Here is an 18873-nt window from a genome sequence, read left to right as displayed (position 1 = left end):
AAAATATTACATACTGTAGGTAGATAATTAGAGAACAATATTAATCAAAAGATAACTTGTCTGACTATGGGTTATTGTTTTTTTTGCTATAGTATAGCAAAGGTAACACTGTAACACATTATCAAAAACAGACGTCATAACCATCTTACCTTTTAAACCCTCACTTAAATAAGTAGGGTAACACTATAGCATAAGGAATACATGTTTGTATTGGCAATCCCACATTAGGATACCAAATTATGGAATTATGTATTCAACTGCTCAAAGATCAAAATTCATAAAATCCCATTTTTATTTAATTACTGTACTCCCAGGCTACAGATCAGGTAAATGAGAGATGGGGAGAGAAGTGGGAGGACAGGCTGCAAGGAGACAAACTGGGACACAAGGAAAGACACAGGTGGGGGTTAACAGGTGGAGAGAGACACAAATCATAGGAATTAACAAGTGTAGAGAAACACAGATGGGGGTTAACACATGGAGAGAGAGCCACAGATTGGGGTTAACAGGTGGAGAGAGACACACAGATATGGGTAAACAGTTGGAGAGATACAGATTAGTTTTTTTGACAGGTGGAGAAAAATAGATGGGGGTTTGGACAGGTGGAGATACAGATATGGGGGTTGCACAGCATGAGAGAGAGATTAAAGTTTGCACAGTGTGGGAGAGACAGAAAGTGGTTGCCAGAGAAGGAGAGATACAGATGGGGGTTGATAGAGGAGAAGAGATACAGATGACCATTTAACTAATACTATGTAAAAATGTTAACCCAGTTTATACAGTGAAGGAAAAAGTATTTGATCCTATGCTGATTTTAAACTTTTGCCTACTGACAAAGAAATGATCAGTCTATAATTTTAATGGTAGGTCTATTTTAACAGTGAGAGACAGAATAACAAAGAAAAATCCAGAAAAACACATGTCAAAAAAGTTATAAATTGATTTGCATGTCAATGAGTGAAATAAGTATTTGACCCCTTCGACTTGGAACTTGGTGGCAAAACTCTTGTTGGCAATCACATAGGTCAGACGTTTCTTGTAGATGGCCACCAGGTTTGCACACTTCTCAGGAGGGATTTTGTCCCACTCCTCTTTGCAGATCCTTTCCAAGTCATTAAGGTTTCGAGGCTGACATTTTGCAACTCGAACCTTCAGCTCCCTCCACAGATTTTCTTTGAGATTAAGCCTAGGCCACTCCAGGACCTTAATGTGCTTCTTCTTGAGCCACTCCCTTGTTGCCTTGGCTGTGTGTTTTGGGTCATTGTCATGCTGGAATACCCATCCACGACCCATTTTTAATGCCCTGGCTGAGGGAAGGAGGTTCTCACCCACGATTTGACAGTACATGGCCCCGTCCATCATCCCTTTGATGTAGTGCAGTCTGTTTCCTTAGCAGAAAAACACCCCCAAAGCATAATGTTTCCATCTCCATGTTTAACGATGGGCATGGTGTTCTTGGGGTCATAGGCAGCATTCCTCCTCCTCCAAACACGGCAAGTTGAGTTAATGCCAAAGAGCTCGATTTTGGTCTCAACTGACCACAACACTTTCACCCAGTTCTCTTCCGAATCATTCAGATGTTCATTGGCAAACTTCAGACGGGCCTGTACATGTGCTTTCTTGAACAGAGGGACCTTGCGGGCGCTGCAGGATTTCAGTTCTTTGCGGCGTAGTATGTTACCAATTGTTTTCTTGGTGACTATGGTCCCAGCTGCCTTGTGATAATTACCAAGATCCTCCTGCATAGTTCTGGGGTGATGCCTCACCATTCTCATGATCATTGAAACTCCACAAGGTGAGATCTTGCATGGAGCACCAGACCGAGAGAGATTGACAGTTATTTTGTGTTTCTTCCATTTGCAAATAATCGCACCAACTGTTGTCACCTTCTCACCAAGCTGCTTTGCGATGGTCTTGTAGCCCTTTCCAGCTTTGTGTAGGTCTACAATCTTGTCCCTGACATCGTTGGAAAACTTTTTGGTCTTGGCCATGGTGGAGAGTTTGGAATCTGATTGATTGCTTCTGTGGACAGGTGTCTTTTATACAGGTAACGACATGAGATTAGGAGCACTCCCTTTAAGAGAGTGCTCCTAGTCTCCTAGTCTTAGCTTATTACCTGTATTAAAAACACCTGGGAGCCAGAAATCTTGCAGATTGATAGGGAATCAAATACTTATTTCACTCATAGACATGCAAATCAATTTATAACTTTTTTGACATGCATTTTTCTGGATTTTTTGTTTTTGTTATTCTGTCTCTCACTGTTAAAATACACCTACCACCTACCTACAATAATAAGTTCTTACCTGAACACATAATCATGTTCATCGATTTCCTTCCCCTTCCGTGACCCATTGAGGATTCCACCATTTCCTACCACAGCACAGCGCACACAGCCCTTGGGGGGCTTGAAGTCAAACATTATTTGGTTTGCAGAGTCATTTAGTAGTTTTAATGTAGAGCTGACATCTGTAAGATAGGGAGAAAGTAGTGTTATATCATAACACAATTCCCAACAGCCACATTTAAAATACTATTGTGAAAGGTTTTCTCCAAGCACCATGACCACTGGAGGTAATTTTTATCTTTTATTTTATTTTTATTTGGCAAGGGGGAAGGTGAGGGGGGGGGGGGGGAGGAAAGAACAACCATCGGTGAAGGCGTTACTCTAACCAAATATAGTGTTTTATGAAAACACAACATTTTGGTCAGAATAACCATTTAAGAATTTCTAGGTAGGCACATCTTTATCGTATTTTTAATGTATACCTTTCTAAGGGTTTGGATAGATGAATATATGTAGGACATAAATAAAAACATTTAATCCTGGGCCAGAAAGCCTCCATTGTTCAGAAAACCCTAAGTAGGATGCTGTCTGCATTAATGGTGTCTGAACATCTCCCCAGACTGATTAGTTGTGAGGTGAAAGTCAGTGTAAAATTAAATGCATCAACAAAGATAACAATGTTACCAAATATGGTAACCCCTTCTCGCCATTGGGACGTGCTATGCCGTCCTACAAAAGGTTGGTTTTAAAGACATTAGGGTTGCATAGCATGTCCTAAAAGATCTTGCTCTCTCTCCTCCCTTCACACACTGACCTATGGTGTCATTCGCTGTTGTGGCAACCCAGCCAATCGCAGTGAACTGATAGCTTGTCACCACTATCACTAAAAAAATGTTTTAGTGAATGAACTCAAATATTGACTGAGACATTGTCCTCTGTTCCTCTCATTGCTCTCTTTGATCTGAGACAAGAGAGGCACACACAGCTATAGAAAGACAAACATCTGTCACCCCACTGTTATCTCAGAGATGAGAAAATGTTGGGTACTAAGCCTTGTAATGCTTAGTGTTAAAAAGCCATGCATAATGTTCTTCTGGCATAAGCACCCCATCTTGGCTTCCATTTTAATGATAACACACTATGCCCCCCTAAACATCACACATTTTTTGACAGGCTATACAAAACGTGGCTTCTTAGGCAAATACACTACTTGTCATTTATGGGCATTTTGTATTTTTCACAGGAAGAATAGCCATTTTGATCCACCAAGATGCCATGCTTCTATGGGCACAAATGAAAAGATTGTGTGGTATCCGTTTCTTCACTAATAGAATAAAGACTATCATCATGGGGTGATCAATAGTATCAGGGCCGGTGCAAGGATTTTTGCCGCCTTAGGCAAAAGAAAAATCAATGTCCTGGGGGAACGGGAAGCAGCTCCATTTTTTGGAGCCCTTTACACAGCTCAAGGTCTGAGCCTAAGGGCCTGTCGGTTAGTATGCCCATAATGCCCACCCATAAGTCCGCCTACATATTCCACCGATGAGTTTGCTCACAGGGGGTGAAGTGTGTAGGGGATGTGTTATTTGTTATTGTAGAGGATCTAAAGTGTGTGCTTATGAAATGTAGTGTATAGGGGATACCAGTTTGTGTAGGTGATGCAGTGTGTTTTTGTGTAAGGGATAGAAAGCAGTGTGTGTTTGTGTGTAAGGGATGTATTGTGAGTATCTGGATGCGTTTAAGGGATGCATTGTGTGAATCTGTGTTTGTATATGTAAGGGATGCAAGGTGTGCAAGGTGTGTAAGGGATGCAGTGTGTGTGTGTGTCTGTAAGGGGTGCATTAAGTGTGTGTAAGAGATGCATTGTGTTTCAGTGTGTGTTTCTGTGTGTGTAAGGGATGCATTGTGTGTTTCTGTGTGTAAAGGATGCAGTGTGTGTAAGGGATTCATTGTGTGTTTCTGTGTATGTGTGCACGTATTGCATTGTGTGTGTGTGTAATGGATGCATTGTGTGTTTCTGTGCGTGTAAGGGAAGCATGTTGTGTTTCTGTGTGTATAGGGATGCTTTGTGTGTTTCTGTGTATGTATAGGGATGCATTGTGTGTGTGTAGTGTGAAATAGAGTTTGTGGGGTAGTATAGGGGCCCTAGGACTCCTACCAGCCCCTTTGTGCTTCTCTTTCCCTCCTGTGTGTTTCTTTGCAGTACAACAGTTTTATGACATTCACAGTAAAAAAAGAAAAAAAAGGGGAACTTGAAAATTACATTTCATAATGTCTCACACTTATTTAGATTGTATTATACTACAGAAAATTGTGTTTCATATATAAATATTTGATGTGAAATGAAATCTCTGATTCTCCTGAACAAAATGTTATGTATAACAAGTGTGGGTGCACTCAATATTAAAGAGGTAAATTATGGTTTAATTTATAGCTTAAATTCTATATTTTGTATTGGTTCAGAATAGTGATGTCGCGAACATAAAATTTTCGGTTCGCAAACGCGAACTTCCACAAATGTTCGCGAACGGGCGAACCGGGCTAACCACCATAGACTTCAATGGGCAGGCGAATTTTAAAACCCACAGGGACTCTTTCTGGCCACAATAGTGATGGAAAAGTTGTTTCAAGGGGACTAACAGCTGGATTGTGGCATGCTGGAGGGGAATCCATGTCAAAACTTCCATGGAAAATTATATAGTTGATGCAGAGTCTGGTTTTAATCCATAAAGGGCATAAATCACCTAACATTCCTAAATTGTTTGGAATAACGTGCTTTAAAACATCAGGTATGATGTTGTATCGATCAGGTAGTGTAAGGGTTACGCCCGCTTCACAATGACAGACCAAACTCCCCGTTTAACGCACCGCAAACAACCGCAAACAGTCCATTTGCGCAACCGCAAACTCCCCATTTGCACAAGGTTGGATACCAAGCTAGCCATGTCCCGTTCCTTGTCCTCACTGTTGTCATTGAAGGTCTCTCTTCCTCCACCCAGGAAGCGGGAGATGGAAAAAGATGCTTGGTCGGTCCTCCTACTTCAAATTTGGGGCACTGCGCGTGCAATCTAATGTGCCACCAGATAGGAGTAGTGTGTTAAGTAGTACTATTCTTATCAGTTTAATCCCTGTTACGTCCCCTATCAGGGGACGTGTATATAAGGCATCGATTTTAGGAACCGGGAGATGGAAAAAGATGCTTGGTCGGTCCTCCTACTTCAAATTTGGGGCACTGCATGTGCAATCTAATGTGCCACCAGATAGGGGTAGTGTGTTAAGTAGTACTATTCTTATCAGTTTAATCCCTGTTACGTCCCCTATCAGGGGACGTGTATATAAGGCATCGATTTTAGGAAGCGGGAGATGGAAAAAGATGCTTGGTCGGTCCTCCTACTTCAAATTTGGGGCACTGCGCATGCAATCTAATGTGCCACCAGATAGGAGTGGTGTGTTAAGTAGTACTATTCCTATCAGTTTAATCCCTGTTACGTCCCCTGTCAGGGGACATGTATATAAGGCATCAATTTTAGGAAGCGGGAGATGGAAAAAGATGCTTGGTCGGTCCTCCTACTTCAAATTTGGGGCACTGCGCATGCAATCTAAAGTGCCACCAGATAGGAGTGGTGTGTTAAGTAGTCCCCCTCATCAGGCCTTTTTTAGTTGAATGTATCGCCCACTGTCAGTCCCTTCGGGATCCATCCCTCATTCATCTTAATAAAGGTGAGGTAATCTTGACTATTTTGACCTAGGCGACTTCTCTTCTCAGTGACAATACCTCCTGTCCTGTCCTTTCTGACAGGACACTTGAAGCAGGGCAGGCCAGAAGTTCTATCGCAAATTAGGATAGCTCAGGCCACAGGTCAAGCCTGCACACCCAGTAGTCAGGGGATTCATCGCTCCTCAGATAGTCGATATCTGCAGTTAAGGCGAGGTAGTCTGCTACCTGTCGGTCGAGTCGTTCTCTGAGGGTGGACCCCGAAGGGCTGTGGAGATGCGTAGGACTTAAAAAGCTCCACATGTCCTCCATCAACAACACGTCTGTAAAGCGTCCTGTCCTTGCCGGTGTGGTCATGGGAGGAGGAGGATTACTTTCACCTCTTGCCCTGTTAGATTCCCGTTGTGCTGTGACATCACCCTTATACGCTGTGTTAAGCATACTTTCTTATTGATTTTGGAACTGCTGCATCCTTTCTGACTTGCTGTAATTCGGTAAGATTTCAGGCACTTTCTGCTTATACCGGGGGTCTAGTAGCGTGGACACCCAGTACAGGTCGTTCTCCTTCAGCCTTTTTATACGAGGGTCCCTCAACAGGCACGACAGCATGAAAGACCCCATTTGAAGATGCTGGACCAGGAGGAGGATGGCGGCTTTGAGTTTGTGTGCTGCTTGTACTCATGTGTTGATCCCATAGGCATTTGTGATGTGCGATCATGTGCCTTCGCAAAGCAGTTGTACCTAGGTGGGTGTTGGACTTCCCACGACTCAGTTTCTTTTGGCACAGGTTGCAAATGGCATCGTTGTTGTCAGAGGCAGACACACAAAAAAATGCCACGCTGCTGAGCTCTGCAATGACGGCATTCTGGTGGTGGACACAGCATGCGTTGATTGGCGTGCTGTCTGGCTGACCCCGGGTGCCGATGCATGCTGTCTGACTGTGCCACTAGCTCCTTGCGACGACCTCCCCCTGCTTCCAACTTGTCTCCTCCTCTCTGTCTCCCCATCTGAACTTTCCCCCTGTTCTTCTTCTCTTCTAGCGGACACCCACGTGACATCCACGGACGCATCGTCATCATCAACCGCTTCACTTGTATCTGACAACTCAACAAAGGAAGCAGCAGTGGGTACAACATCATCATCATCACACCGTACGTGTGTAATGCTGCCTGACTGAGACACATCCCTGTTATCTACATCCTCTGGCAATAATGGTTGCGCATCACTCATTTCTTCCAACTGATGTGTAAATAACTCCTCTGACATACCAAGTGAAGCGGCTGTGGTGCTAGTGTTGGTGGTGGCGGCAGGCGGGCGAGTGGTAACTTGAGAGGTGCCCGAAGCTAAGCTGGAGGAGGATGGTGCGTCGAGGTTCCGAGCGGAAGCTGTAGAAGATTGGGTGTCCTGTGTTAGCCAGTCAACTATGTCCTCAGAACTTTTCAAGTTCAGGGCACATGGCCTCTGAACACTGGGCATTATTCTAGGGCCAAAGGGAATCACAGCACCACGACCACGACGGCCCCTGCGGGGTGGCCTGCCTCTGCCTGTCATTTTTTTTTGGATTAGTGGTACTATGCGTGCAAGCTACTTTGACAACAGATATGAGTGGTGGCACTGGGCAAGTGGGCATAGTATACGCTGTGAGCCTGACACACACACTGGCAGACAACTAACTGCTATTCAATCTATTACAGTTTTTTTTTTTTTTAAATGTACACTACTGTTACACCAGATATGAGTTGCACTGGTGTGACACTGTGCCCTGGCAGGCCCTGAAACGCACACTCGTGAAGGAAACTGACTGCTATTATATTACAGTCCAAAAAGTTTTTTTTTTTTTTAAATGCAAGCTATTGTGACACCAGATATGAGTGAGTGGTGGCACTGGGCTGGCCCTGAAACGCACACTCCTGAAGGAAACTGACTGGTATTATATTACAGTCAAAAAAGTTTAGTTTTTTTTATATGCAAGCTATTGGGACACCAGATATGAATGAGTGGTGGCACTGGGCAGGCCCTGAAACGCACACTCCTGAAGGAAACTGACTGGTATTATATTACAGTCAAAAAACATTTTTTTTTTAAATGTACACTACTGTTACACCAGATATGAGTTGCACTGGTGTAACACTGTGCCCTGGCAGGCCCTGAAACGCACACTAGTGAAGTAAACTGACTGCTATTATATTACAGTCCAAAACTTTTTTTTTGTTAAATGCAAGCTATTGTGACACCAGATAAGAGTGGTGGCACTGGGCACACACGCTGGCAGACAACTAACTGCTATTCAATCTATTACAGTCAAAATTTTATTTTTATTTTTTTAAATGTACACTACTGTTACACCAGATATGAGTTGCACTGGTGTGACACTGTGCCCTGGCAGGCCCTGAAACGCACACTCGTGAAGAAAACTGACTGCTATTATATTACAGTCAAAAACGTTTTTTTTGTTTGTTTTTTTTTAAATGCAAGCTATTGTGACACCAGTGAGTGAGTGGTGGCACTGGGCAAGTGGGCACAGTATATGCTGTGAGCCTGACACACAGGCTGGCAGGCAGGCAACTGCAATTACATTACACAGACAAAAAAAAAAAGCAGACTGATGTTCTAGCCCTAAAAGGGCTTTTTGGGGTGCTGTCCTTATAGCAGAGATCAGATGAGTCCTTCAGGACTGTAGTGGACACTGAATACACTAGCCTAGCTATCAATTTCCCTATCAAATCAGCAGCAGCTACACTGTCCCTACTCTCACTAAGAATGCAGCTTCACAATGAATGTAAAATGGATGCTGTCCAGGAGGTGGGAGGGTCTGGGAGGGAGGGTCTGCTGCTGATTGGCTGGAATGTGTCTGCTGACTGTGAGGTACAGGGTCAAAGTTTACTCAATGATGACGAATAGGGGGCGGATGTTCGCCAGGAACTATTCGCTGGCGAACAGTTCGGGACATCACTAGTTCAGAACTTGGACAATTGCCTTTCATTCACAAATTCATAAATGTATAGTGTTTATTTTCTGAGTAAAGTCAGACAGTTGACTTTGTTTTTAACCTTCTTGCTGTGAATACACATTTTTCCACAGCTTTGCCATTTAGCTTTATCATGCACTTCGGGCTTTACTATTGAGGAAGGCTGATCTACCTTCAGTTATCATATGCTTAAAAACTGAACAACTTGACCTCCCATAGGATCGTTGCATAGAGGAAAAATGTAGGCACTATAACTATTTAATCTCATTGACTTGGTTACACTGCCTGGAATCCCCTGGCACTGTCCCTCCCTTCAGTGATAAACGGTCATAAATTTTTTAATACTAAACGAGAGCCAGACCCACTAAACTGTGCACCAAGTAACCTTTTATTTTTGGTTAATCTGTTTTTCTTTTTTTCTGTTATTATTATAATTATTTTAAAGTTTACCGTAAAATAATACTACTTTAAAATGGAGGGACCTACACAAGGCTTTATAGAACTTACAAAACAAAGTAAGTAGGACATTCATTACTGCCATTTGATCTTTAGAGACCTAATTGCCATGACAGCAAACTGTAACATTTAAGGGATCGAGGTTCACTATCTTAAAACATTGTTTTTCTCCTAGTAAATTATAGCTGGTAACGTAATCAATGTAACATGACAATTTACAGACTTCTGCACTAAAGACTGTGCTGCCACCAGTATCCCTGAATTAGTTAAATTATGCACCAACGTCTGTACCTTTATTTCCATTGTGAGCATTCGAAGGACAGAGCAAGACAGTGTGTGTCCATAAAGAGTGGGAGGTTTCTATTCCAAATATAAGGCTACCCTTTGTTCCAGAGATCTGATGAACCAGCGATCGGCAAATGTCACAGTCTCACACTTATCACTCTCACTGTGGGCATGTAACCACCTCAGTACCCTCAGAACAGGGAATAACAGTCTGGGGAGAGTGCAGAAGGACTAGCAAATAGATCCAGAAGAACTTAGTAAGCTGCAGGATTGGCTTTAAACAGACACAGATCTGTATACTGGGAATCAGTATGAAGAAATTATATGGACCACCATGGCAGTTGACACCATTGTGGTATGGTAAGGTGATATAATGAGATCTGATTACCTTTACGGGGCAGATCCTTCCAGCCATATGGCACTGGTCTTTGGCTGAGGACATCCCAGTTGTTCTCAGTCATGTGACTGTCCCACAGAAGCAACGGAACGTCAAACTTGAACAATTTACTAAACACAGAGTCATTCTTGGCAAGCAGTTGCAGAGACGTGGGACAAGCAAGAGGGGTGTCCTCCTGAAATAGGGTGAAAAAAAAATTAAATAAACAAAATTAATATGGTGGGTTTCGAACAAAACCTTGCAAAATAATTTCATTGGTAAAATGTTCATGTTTAAACCTGTTATCCATATGGTAAATGTACACAGAAACAGTGTGAGACGCATGCAGGGTTTGTCACTAAAGTAAGAATTCAATGTAAATTTAAAGTAAATTTAACATTTTAGGCCGAAACAGTTAAACTTCAAGCATAGTTAGCTGGCAGAGACATTTACCAGTTCGGCTATTTTGGCCTTGAATTGTAATTTCACTTTAACTTCTCTCTTTTGTAAATAAGACTGAGTGTCTTTTCTGGAACATCACTAAGATTGGCTATGCTCTCCCTAACTCTTTCATTAACATGGATATTTTTCAAAAGTGAGAATTCAAAGTGAATTTTCAAATTTAAGCACAGAGTAGCCAAATGGAAAACATAACTGCCTAAGAGAATGTTTCCAGTTTGGCTTTGACCTTTAAAATTTAAATTCACTTTCAATTCACCTTAAATTCTCACTTTAGTTAAGAAACCTGTTAACGAAAGAGTTAGGGAAAGCATAGCCAATCCTAGCGATCCCTCAGTTAGGGTGTCATGTTAACTATTATACCTTGTTTCTAAATGTGTGAACTTTCTTTTATAAAATTGATTACATTTGACAAGTCTCGGGAGGTATGGCTGAAGAATCTCTTTTTGGGTCCATTGATCTTGGCAGTAATACAAATATTAGTTCCCATTATCACAATCAACATTTACCTTTGCAGGAGGTGGTGCCCTGTCCTTCTGCTTTAAATCACGGTTTCTAAAATAAAGAAACAAAGATAGGAATGTAAGGATTTGTCAGAGCTAAGTGTATATATAGGGCTATAGTATCCAGGATATCTGTACAAAATGTGTACAATTAAAGAATCTCATAAATGTTTATTAGCCTGGGTGGGGAAGATTACTTATAGTCCTTTTTCTGTTGTGTAGACTATATTCTTCACAAGTAATAGGAGTCAACAAGGTTTTTGTTGCCTCTTTGTGCCATAATTGGAAGTCACTTAAATATTTTTGTCCACAATCTTTTGAATTAGTAGCATCATCATATCCCACAGTAGACATGTGCATGGGGAAAATTTTCGGTTCGGTTCGGCATTCCGAAATTCGGGACTTTCGTAATTCGGGACTTTGGCTATTCGGCACTTCAACACTTCGGAACTTCAGCACTTCGGAATTTCGGGACTTCGGCACTTCGGGACTTCTTTTCCAGGCGCTTAGTAGATAACTCCCTAATTCCCACGGTATTAGGGAGTTATCTACCACAAGGCTGAAAGACCTAAATTGGTCTTTCAGCCAAAATTACTAATACTAAGTAATAATTACTTAGTATTAGTAAATTTTGCCCGCCCCTCGCTATACCGCCAGTAGGGGCGTGTCTAGTAAACAGTGAGCAGCCTGTGGCTGCTCACTTTAAAAAAAAATAAAATAAAGGTCCCCCCTCCCGAGCCCCCACCCGCAACGCGCAAGTGGGGGCTTTTAAACTAAAGAGGGGACCTATTGACCCCCCGGCCCCCACCCCTGAGCGGCGGGTGGGGGCCCTAATGTAAAATAATGGGGGGGGACCTATTGTCCTCCCCCTTGGCCCCCACCCCTGAGCGGTGGGTGGGGGCCCTACAGTAAAATAAGGGGGGGAACCTAACGTCCTCCCCCTGGCCCCCACCCCTAAGCGGTGGGTGGGGGCCCTAAATACTAATAAGGGGGGGACACCTAAGGACCTCCCACCTAGCCCACACCCCTGAGTGGTGGGTGGGGGCCCTGAATTGTAATAAGGGGGGGGACCTAATGTCCTCACCCCTGGCCCCCACCCCTGAGCAGTGGGTGGGGGCCCTACAGTAAAATAAGGGGGGGAAGCTAACGTCCTCCCCCCTGGCCCCCACCCCTGAGCGGTGGGTGGGGGCCCTAAATACTAATAAGGGGGGGACACCTAAGGTCCTCCCCCCTGGCCCCCACCCGAGTGGTGGGTGGGGGCCCTAAATACTAATAAGGGGGGAGACCTGAGCAGCAGGTGGGGGACCTTAAAAAAAGTTACCCCCCCAGGTGACTAGGGGTCCCCAAACCCCTAGTCACCCTTCCCCCCCCCCAAAAAAAAATAACCCCCTACCTACCCCCTCACCCTAAAAATAATGAGGGGGGACCTTTAACTAAGTACCTATAAATAAAATAAAACTTACCATTCAATGTTTTCTTTCTTCTAAAATCTTCATTTATCAGCCCCAAAAAAGGCAAAATAAACATCAATAATAACCGACGCAATAAAAAATAAAAATAATAATCCATCTTCACTCATGGAGGGCTCTGCGCAGACTGAGCTCTGCAGGGCGGGGGAAGGCTTATAAAGCCTTGCCCCGCACTGCAGTTAGGCTCAGAGCACTCTGATTGGTGGGTTTAAACAATCCAATCAGAGTGCTCTGACAGGTAAATGAAGAGACTGACAGGTAAGTCTCTACATTTACCTGTCACAGCACTCTGATTGGTTGGCTTGAAATCCACCAATCAGAGTGTTATGAGTCAAATTACACAGCGTGGGAAAATTCCAAAGAACTTTCCCACGCTGTGTAAAATGACACAGAGCACTCTGATTGGTGGATTTCAAACCAACCAATCAGAGTGCTGTGACAGGTAAATGTAGAGACTTACCTGTCAGGCTTAAACCCACCAATCAGAGTGCTCTGAGCCTAATTGCAGGGCGGGGCAAGGCTTTATAAGCCTTCCCCCGCCCTGCAGAGCTCAGTCTGCGCGGAGCCCTCCATGGGTGAAGATGGATTTTTTTGGGGGGCGCTCTTTTTTTTTTTCTTTAACTGCGTCGGTTATTATGGATTTTTTATTTGGCACCTGGGGGGGGGTAACATTTGCTTTAGGGCCCCCACCCGCCGCTCAGGGTTGGGAGCCAGGGGGAGGACATTAGGGCCCCCCTTATAAGTATTTAGGGCCCCCACCGCTCAGGGGTGGGGGCCAGGGGGGAGGACGTAGTATTTAGGGCCCCCACCCACTGCTCAGGGGTGGGGGCCAGGGGGAAGGATGTTAGGTCCCCCCTTATAAGTATTTAGGGCCCCATCGCTCAGGGGTGGGGGCCAGGACGTTAGGTCCTGCCCCTTATTTTACTGTATGGCCCCCACCCACCACTCAGGGGTGTGGGCCAGGGGGAGGACATTAGGTCCCCCCCTTATTATAATTTAGGGCCCCCACCCACCGCTCAGGGGTGGGGGCCAGGGGGAAGGATGTTAGGTCCCCCCTTATAAGTATTTAGGGCCCCATCGCTCAGGGGTGGGGGCCAGGACGTTAGGTCCTGCCCCTTATTTTACTGTATGGCCCCCACCCACCACTCAGGGGTGTGGGCCAGGGGGAGGACATTAGGTCCCCCCCTTATTACAATTTAGGGCCCCCACCCACCGCTCAGGGGTGGGGGCCAGGGGGAAGGACATTAGGTCCCCCCCCTTATTCTGATTTAGGGCCAAACCCGCCGCTCAGGGGTGGGGGCCAGGAGGAAGGACATAAGGTCCCCCCCTTATTAGTATTTAGGGCCCCCACCCACCGCTCAGGGGTGGGGGCCAGGGGGAAGGACATTAGGTCCCCCCCTTATTTGTATTTAGGGCCCCCACCCACCGCTCAGGGGTGGGGACCAGGAGGGAGGACATTAGCCCCCCCCTTATTCTGATTTAGGGCCCCCACCCACCGCTCAGGGGTGGGGGCCCAGAGGGAGGACAATAGGTCCCCACCCCCATTATTTTACATTAGGGCCCCCACCCGCCGCTCAGGGGTGGGGGCCGGGGGGTCAATAGGTCCCCCCTTTAGTTTAAAAGCCCCCACTTGCGCGTTGCGGGTGGGGGCTCGGGAGGGGGGACCTTTATTTATTTATTTATTTTTTAAAGTGAGCAGCCACAGGCTCACTGTTTAATAGACATGCCCCTACTCGCGGTATAGCGAGTAGGGGCAAAATGTACTAATACTAAGTAATCTTTACTTAGTATTAGTAAATTTGGCTGAAAGACCAATTTAGGTCTTTCAGCCTTTTAGTAGATAGCTACCTAATAACGTGGGAATTAGGGAGTTATCTACTTATTCATTCCTGTCATTACACTGACTGGCTAAGTAACTTACATTTTATATAATTGTGTGTTACTTGATTGTTGTAAGTGTTGCAAATGCTTACAGCTGAATCCTGGCTATGTTTGTATAATTTTTATTTAAAATTGTATACAATGTAACATTCTTCTTCTTTCACTGGGTGAGTATATTGGTACTTAGGCAATACTGTGCTTCGGAACTTCGGCTTCTTCGGCACAGCCCTGGCGTTCAGCATCCCCACGCTCTGCATGGAGACGCTGAATTTTCCTCATAGAGATGCATTGAGTCAATGCATCTCTATGAAGAGGTCCTGATTGGCCAAAACGGCATTTGGCCCCGCCCCAATTTCCGCCCCGCAATTTCAATTATATCACAAAGAGGGCAGAGCCAGCCCTGCTGGAAATAAGGTGAGTTTTATACTTTTATAGGGGGGCTAAGGGGGGGCAAGCCACCTATATGGTCGGTTTAGCACTATAGGGTCAGGAATACATGTTTGTGTTCCTGACCCTATAGTGATCCTTTTATATGCAGTTATCAGTCACAGAAACCTATGATAAAAGTAACCCAATAACAGAGTACCAAATGTTGACTGACAGAGGCTTATGGCAAATGTGGCACATTGTACTGGATAACAGTTTGAGTACCAAACCCGGTAATAGTTGATGTGCCATAGGTTAAGCAACATGAACTTAGTACAAATGTGTTACAGTATAGTTGGATAGTAGAACTGTTTTAAAGATCATTGAATTATGACTGACAGACATTTAATCATTGGTTTCTGTTAAGGTTGTTTTGTTTATGTTGGCTTCTGTTGAAATTGTGTTTTCATAACAAAATTCTAAAGGTCCTCACCTCTCCTGTTCCTCATGGCTTTGGAAAAAGTGCGTCTGCCTACCATTGCTGGAGGAGTCTGGACCGTCACGTGTTCGATGAATACTGCAACAAAGAAAATGTCTGTTTATATCATATCTATAAAAACAATGAAATAATCTTGCTGTTAAACACAGATGATCTTATCTGGATTAACTAAAAACAAACAGATATTAAGAGATGTTTACTAAGGGAATTACAACTTAAAGGACTACTAATTAAGAAGCCTGGGTGCAGTGATCATGTAGTTTTAATCCTGCAATGTAAAACAGTGCAGTATTGTAGAGTTTGCAATGTTTTGGTATTAGGAATACAAATATATATTCCTAACAGTAAAGTGTCCCTCTGCCCCAACGCCCACCCCCCAGGCCTTGTTTTACTTACCAAATTCCAGTGCTGATATCCCTTGTAGCTAGGCCAACTTCCTCCTCCATCGACGTCAGCCAATGGGGGGATTTAATGTGCATGTATGGAGAGCCACAAGCGTATTCAACAAAGTAGAGCAGTACTTAATGCTTTCCTATGGAGTTTTAGAAGACTACTGGAAGCATGAGGAAGTCCAGCATTGTTTCATGGAGTCAAACTGATACAGCAGGATGTGCCTTTTCATGACTGGCTGGTAGACAGCCACTATAGGTAGTCTTAGCATTGCAATATGAAAATTGCAGTTTCTCAGATTGCAGGGTTAAGGGGAACAGAGACAGTGCACCCAGACAACTTCAATGTGATGAAGTTGTCTGGGTGCCTATTGTGTAACTTTAAATACACACCTCTAGTAATTGTCATCTTGAAGTGCTTCCTCCTACAGTAATACTTGACAGTCCTGACAGAGCTTTTGATTGGAGGAGTGTGGCATGTTGCCGCACATGCATATTTCCAATCCATTGCATCTCTATGGAAATCAATAGATTGGAGCAAACCCTGGAATATGTCAGCAAGCACGATGACATCTTCAAAGGTGGTGAAGGCAGTTGCAGCAGAGTAGTCCTGGCACCAGAAACAAGGTGAGTAATAGTTAGTTAACTTAATTTTTTTACCGAAGGTTGTGGACAGATTTTTGCAAAGTGGGTAGACAGAAGAGAGCATACAGTTAAAAGGTTTACAATGCCAAGATGGTTCTTCACTCTCTTAACTCCGTAAACTGTTCAGATTCTAGAAGAATAAAGCCTCCAAAGAACACTTGTGTCTAAGACAAAGTCATCGCCACATGAGACTCCAGGTTTTCTCAGGAGCATATTCAATTGTAAAAAATTCTTCTAAAGTGTTTTTTATTTGTGAATTTTCAAGCCAACTTGTAATATGAGTAAGCACAACTAAGCATAAATAAAAGAAGGAAGATAGTTCATTCGCAAAATTGGACCATTACCAGACATTTCAGCTCACATAATCTGTAGGTGCTTACAAATGTATGAATCTCGTATTACATTGCTACTTTAATGGTATTATATGTAATTTTACTTTCCAATTATATGTAACTATAGTAATTTTATTTGAATAGCTGAGTTGCTTGTATTTAGTGATGGTTATTCACTCCTTCAACCCAGTAAACGTTTAGATGAGACGTGAAGTGGACGTAAGAATAAAGCCTCCATAGAACACTTGTGTCCAAGACAAAGTCATCACATCGTGATGACTTTAGGTTTTCCCAGGAGCACATGCAATCTCAGAAAATTCCTCTTAAGTGTTTTTTATTTGTGAATTTTCCAGCCAACTTATGGCATGAGTAAGCATGAGTAAGCATAAACGAAAGAAGGAAGATAGGTCATTCGCAAAACTGAACCATACTAAACAATTCTGCTCACATAATCTGTAGGTGCCTACAAATATATGAATCTCATATTACATTGTTTCTTTAATGGTAGCACATGCAATTTTAATTTCCAATTATATGTAACCATGGTAACTTTAATCGAATAGCTGAGTTGCTTGAATTTAGTGTCGGTTCTTCACTCCCTCAACCCTGTAAACGTTTAGCTAAGACGTGCAGTGGACGTAAGAATAAAGCCTCCCTAGAACACTTGTGTCCAAGACAAAGTTATCGCCACGTGAGCCTTCAGGTTTTCTCAGGAGCTCATGCAATCTCAGAAAATTCAAAACAAAAGAAGGAAGTTATGTAATTTGCAATGCTGAACCATTACCAGACATTTCAGCTCACATAATCTGTAGGTGCTTACAAATGTATGAATCTCATATTACATTGCTACTTTAATGGTATTATATGCAATTTTACTTTCCAATTATATATTTAACCATGGTAACTTTAATCGAATAGCCGAGTTGCTTGTATTTAGTGACGGTGCTTCACTCCCTCAACCCAGTAAACGTTTAGATGAGACGTGCAGTGGACGTAAGAATAAAGCCTCCAAAGAACATTTATGTCTAAGACAAAGTCATCGCCACGTGAGACTCCAGATTTTCTCAGGAGCATATGCAATCTCAGAAAATTCTTCTAAAGTATTTTTTATTTGTGAATTTTCCAGCCAACTTATGGCATGAGTAAGCATGACTAAGCTTAAAGGAAAGAAGGAAGATAGGTCATTCGCAAAACGGAACCATTACAAGACAATTCCGCTCACATTATCTGTAGGTGCTTACAAATGTATGCATCTCATATTACATTGTTTCTTTAATGGTATCACATGCAATTTTACTTTCAAATTATATGTAACCATGGTAACTTATGTCGAATAGCTAAGTTGCTTTTATTTAGTGTCACATGGTTTGCTATGGAATTTAAGCATGAGTGGTTGTTTTGATTTAAGTTTGAGAAAGGCTCATTGTGAGTTGAAATGTCATCTTGCTGGATTTGCAAAAAATAACATTTAAAGAATAATACTCTTGTGCCTGGTTGCCTGTAACTTTTGCTGCGTTTCATGGTTTTCCACAGGTATAGTGGCATATTCCTCATTGCGTTACATGAGTGGTCAATGCCTGTGTTCACTGAATAACTACAGACCTTTTGGTACTGGCCATTTGTTGGTTGGGAAAGAATCTGTGACACTGCACAACTAAATCGCCCTTTATTTGTGCCACTAAATGCATGGTGCAAACAAACAGTGCATATTTAGGTCACACAAGAATGTGGATGCAAAATGAGGAAATTAGTTCCCCATTATTCTATCTCAAGGTAATACTGTGGGATACGGATTCTTGGGATTCGGATTCTGTTTGTGTAGTCCCTCGTATCTTTGCTTTGACAAAAAAAGGGACACTATCTATAACTTTCTACAAGCATGACTGCTGATTAAAAATAAGATATCGCTGACCTCGAAGTAAAACCACTTAAGGACACAGAGCACACTTCTACAGTACGTACCCAATGCTTGCACAGCAGAGCAATCATGTGGATGAGTAGAACTATTTTGATTGGGCGTAGTTAGTTATGTAAGTGTTTAGGGTGGACCTAGCGTCAAGGTAGGTTTGTTTGTTTACGTCAGATGGATCAGCTAAATATCTCGTATGAGCTTGTTTGAGATCTGCTTCTAGGACCGCAAAGTCCTTTTGCCATTTTTTCTTAGCAGAGGAAGTGTAGGAAATTATCTGTCCCCTCATAACTGCCTTGGAAGTCTCCCAGAGTAATTTTGGTTCGTCCATGTG

The 18873-nt window shown here is 43.2% G+C and overlaps 1 protein-coding gene across 1 annotated transcript in view; it reads right to left on the bottom strand.

Moving 5' to 3' along the window:
• Positions 1 to 18873, bottom strand: part of ST6GALNAC2 (ST6 N-acetylgalactosaminide alpha-2,6-sialyltransferase 2) — a 53740-nt gene that overhangs the window by 12411 nt on the left and 22456 nt on the right. The window contains exons 2-5 of the mRNA XM_063458984.1: positions 15259 to 15342; positions 11056 to 11101; positions 10100 to 10283; positions 2307 to 2469 (exon numbers count right to left, since the gene is read on the bottom strand). Of these exons, the coding sequence (XP_063315054.1) occupies positions 2307 to 2469; positions 10100 to 10283; positions 11056 to 11101; positions 15259 to 15342 (477 nt within the window). The remainder of the gene's footprint in view (positions 1 to 2306; positions 2470 to 10099; positions 10284 to 11055; positions 11102 to 15258; positions 15343 to 18873) is intronic.

Source organism: Pelobates fuscus, chromosome 6, assembly GCF_036172605.1.
Source record: "Pelobates fuscus isolate aPelFus1 chromosome 6, aPelFus1.pri, whole genome shotgun sequence".
Lineage (NCBI taxonomy): Eukaryota > Metazoa > Chordata > Amphibia > Anura > Pelobatidae > Pelobates > Pelobates fuscus.
This window is presented reverse-complemented; position numbering and strand designations above follow the sequence as displayed.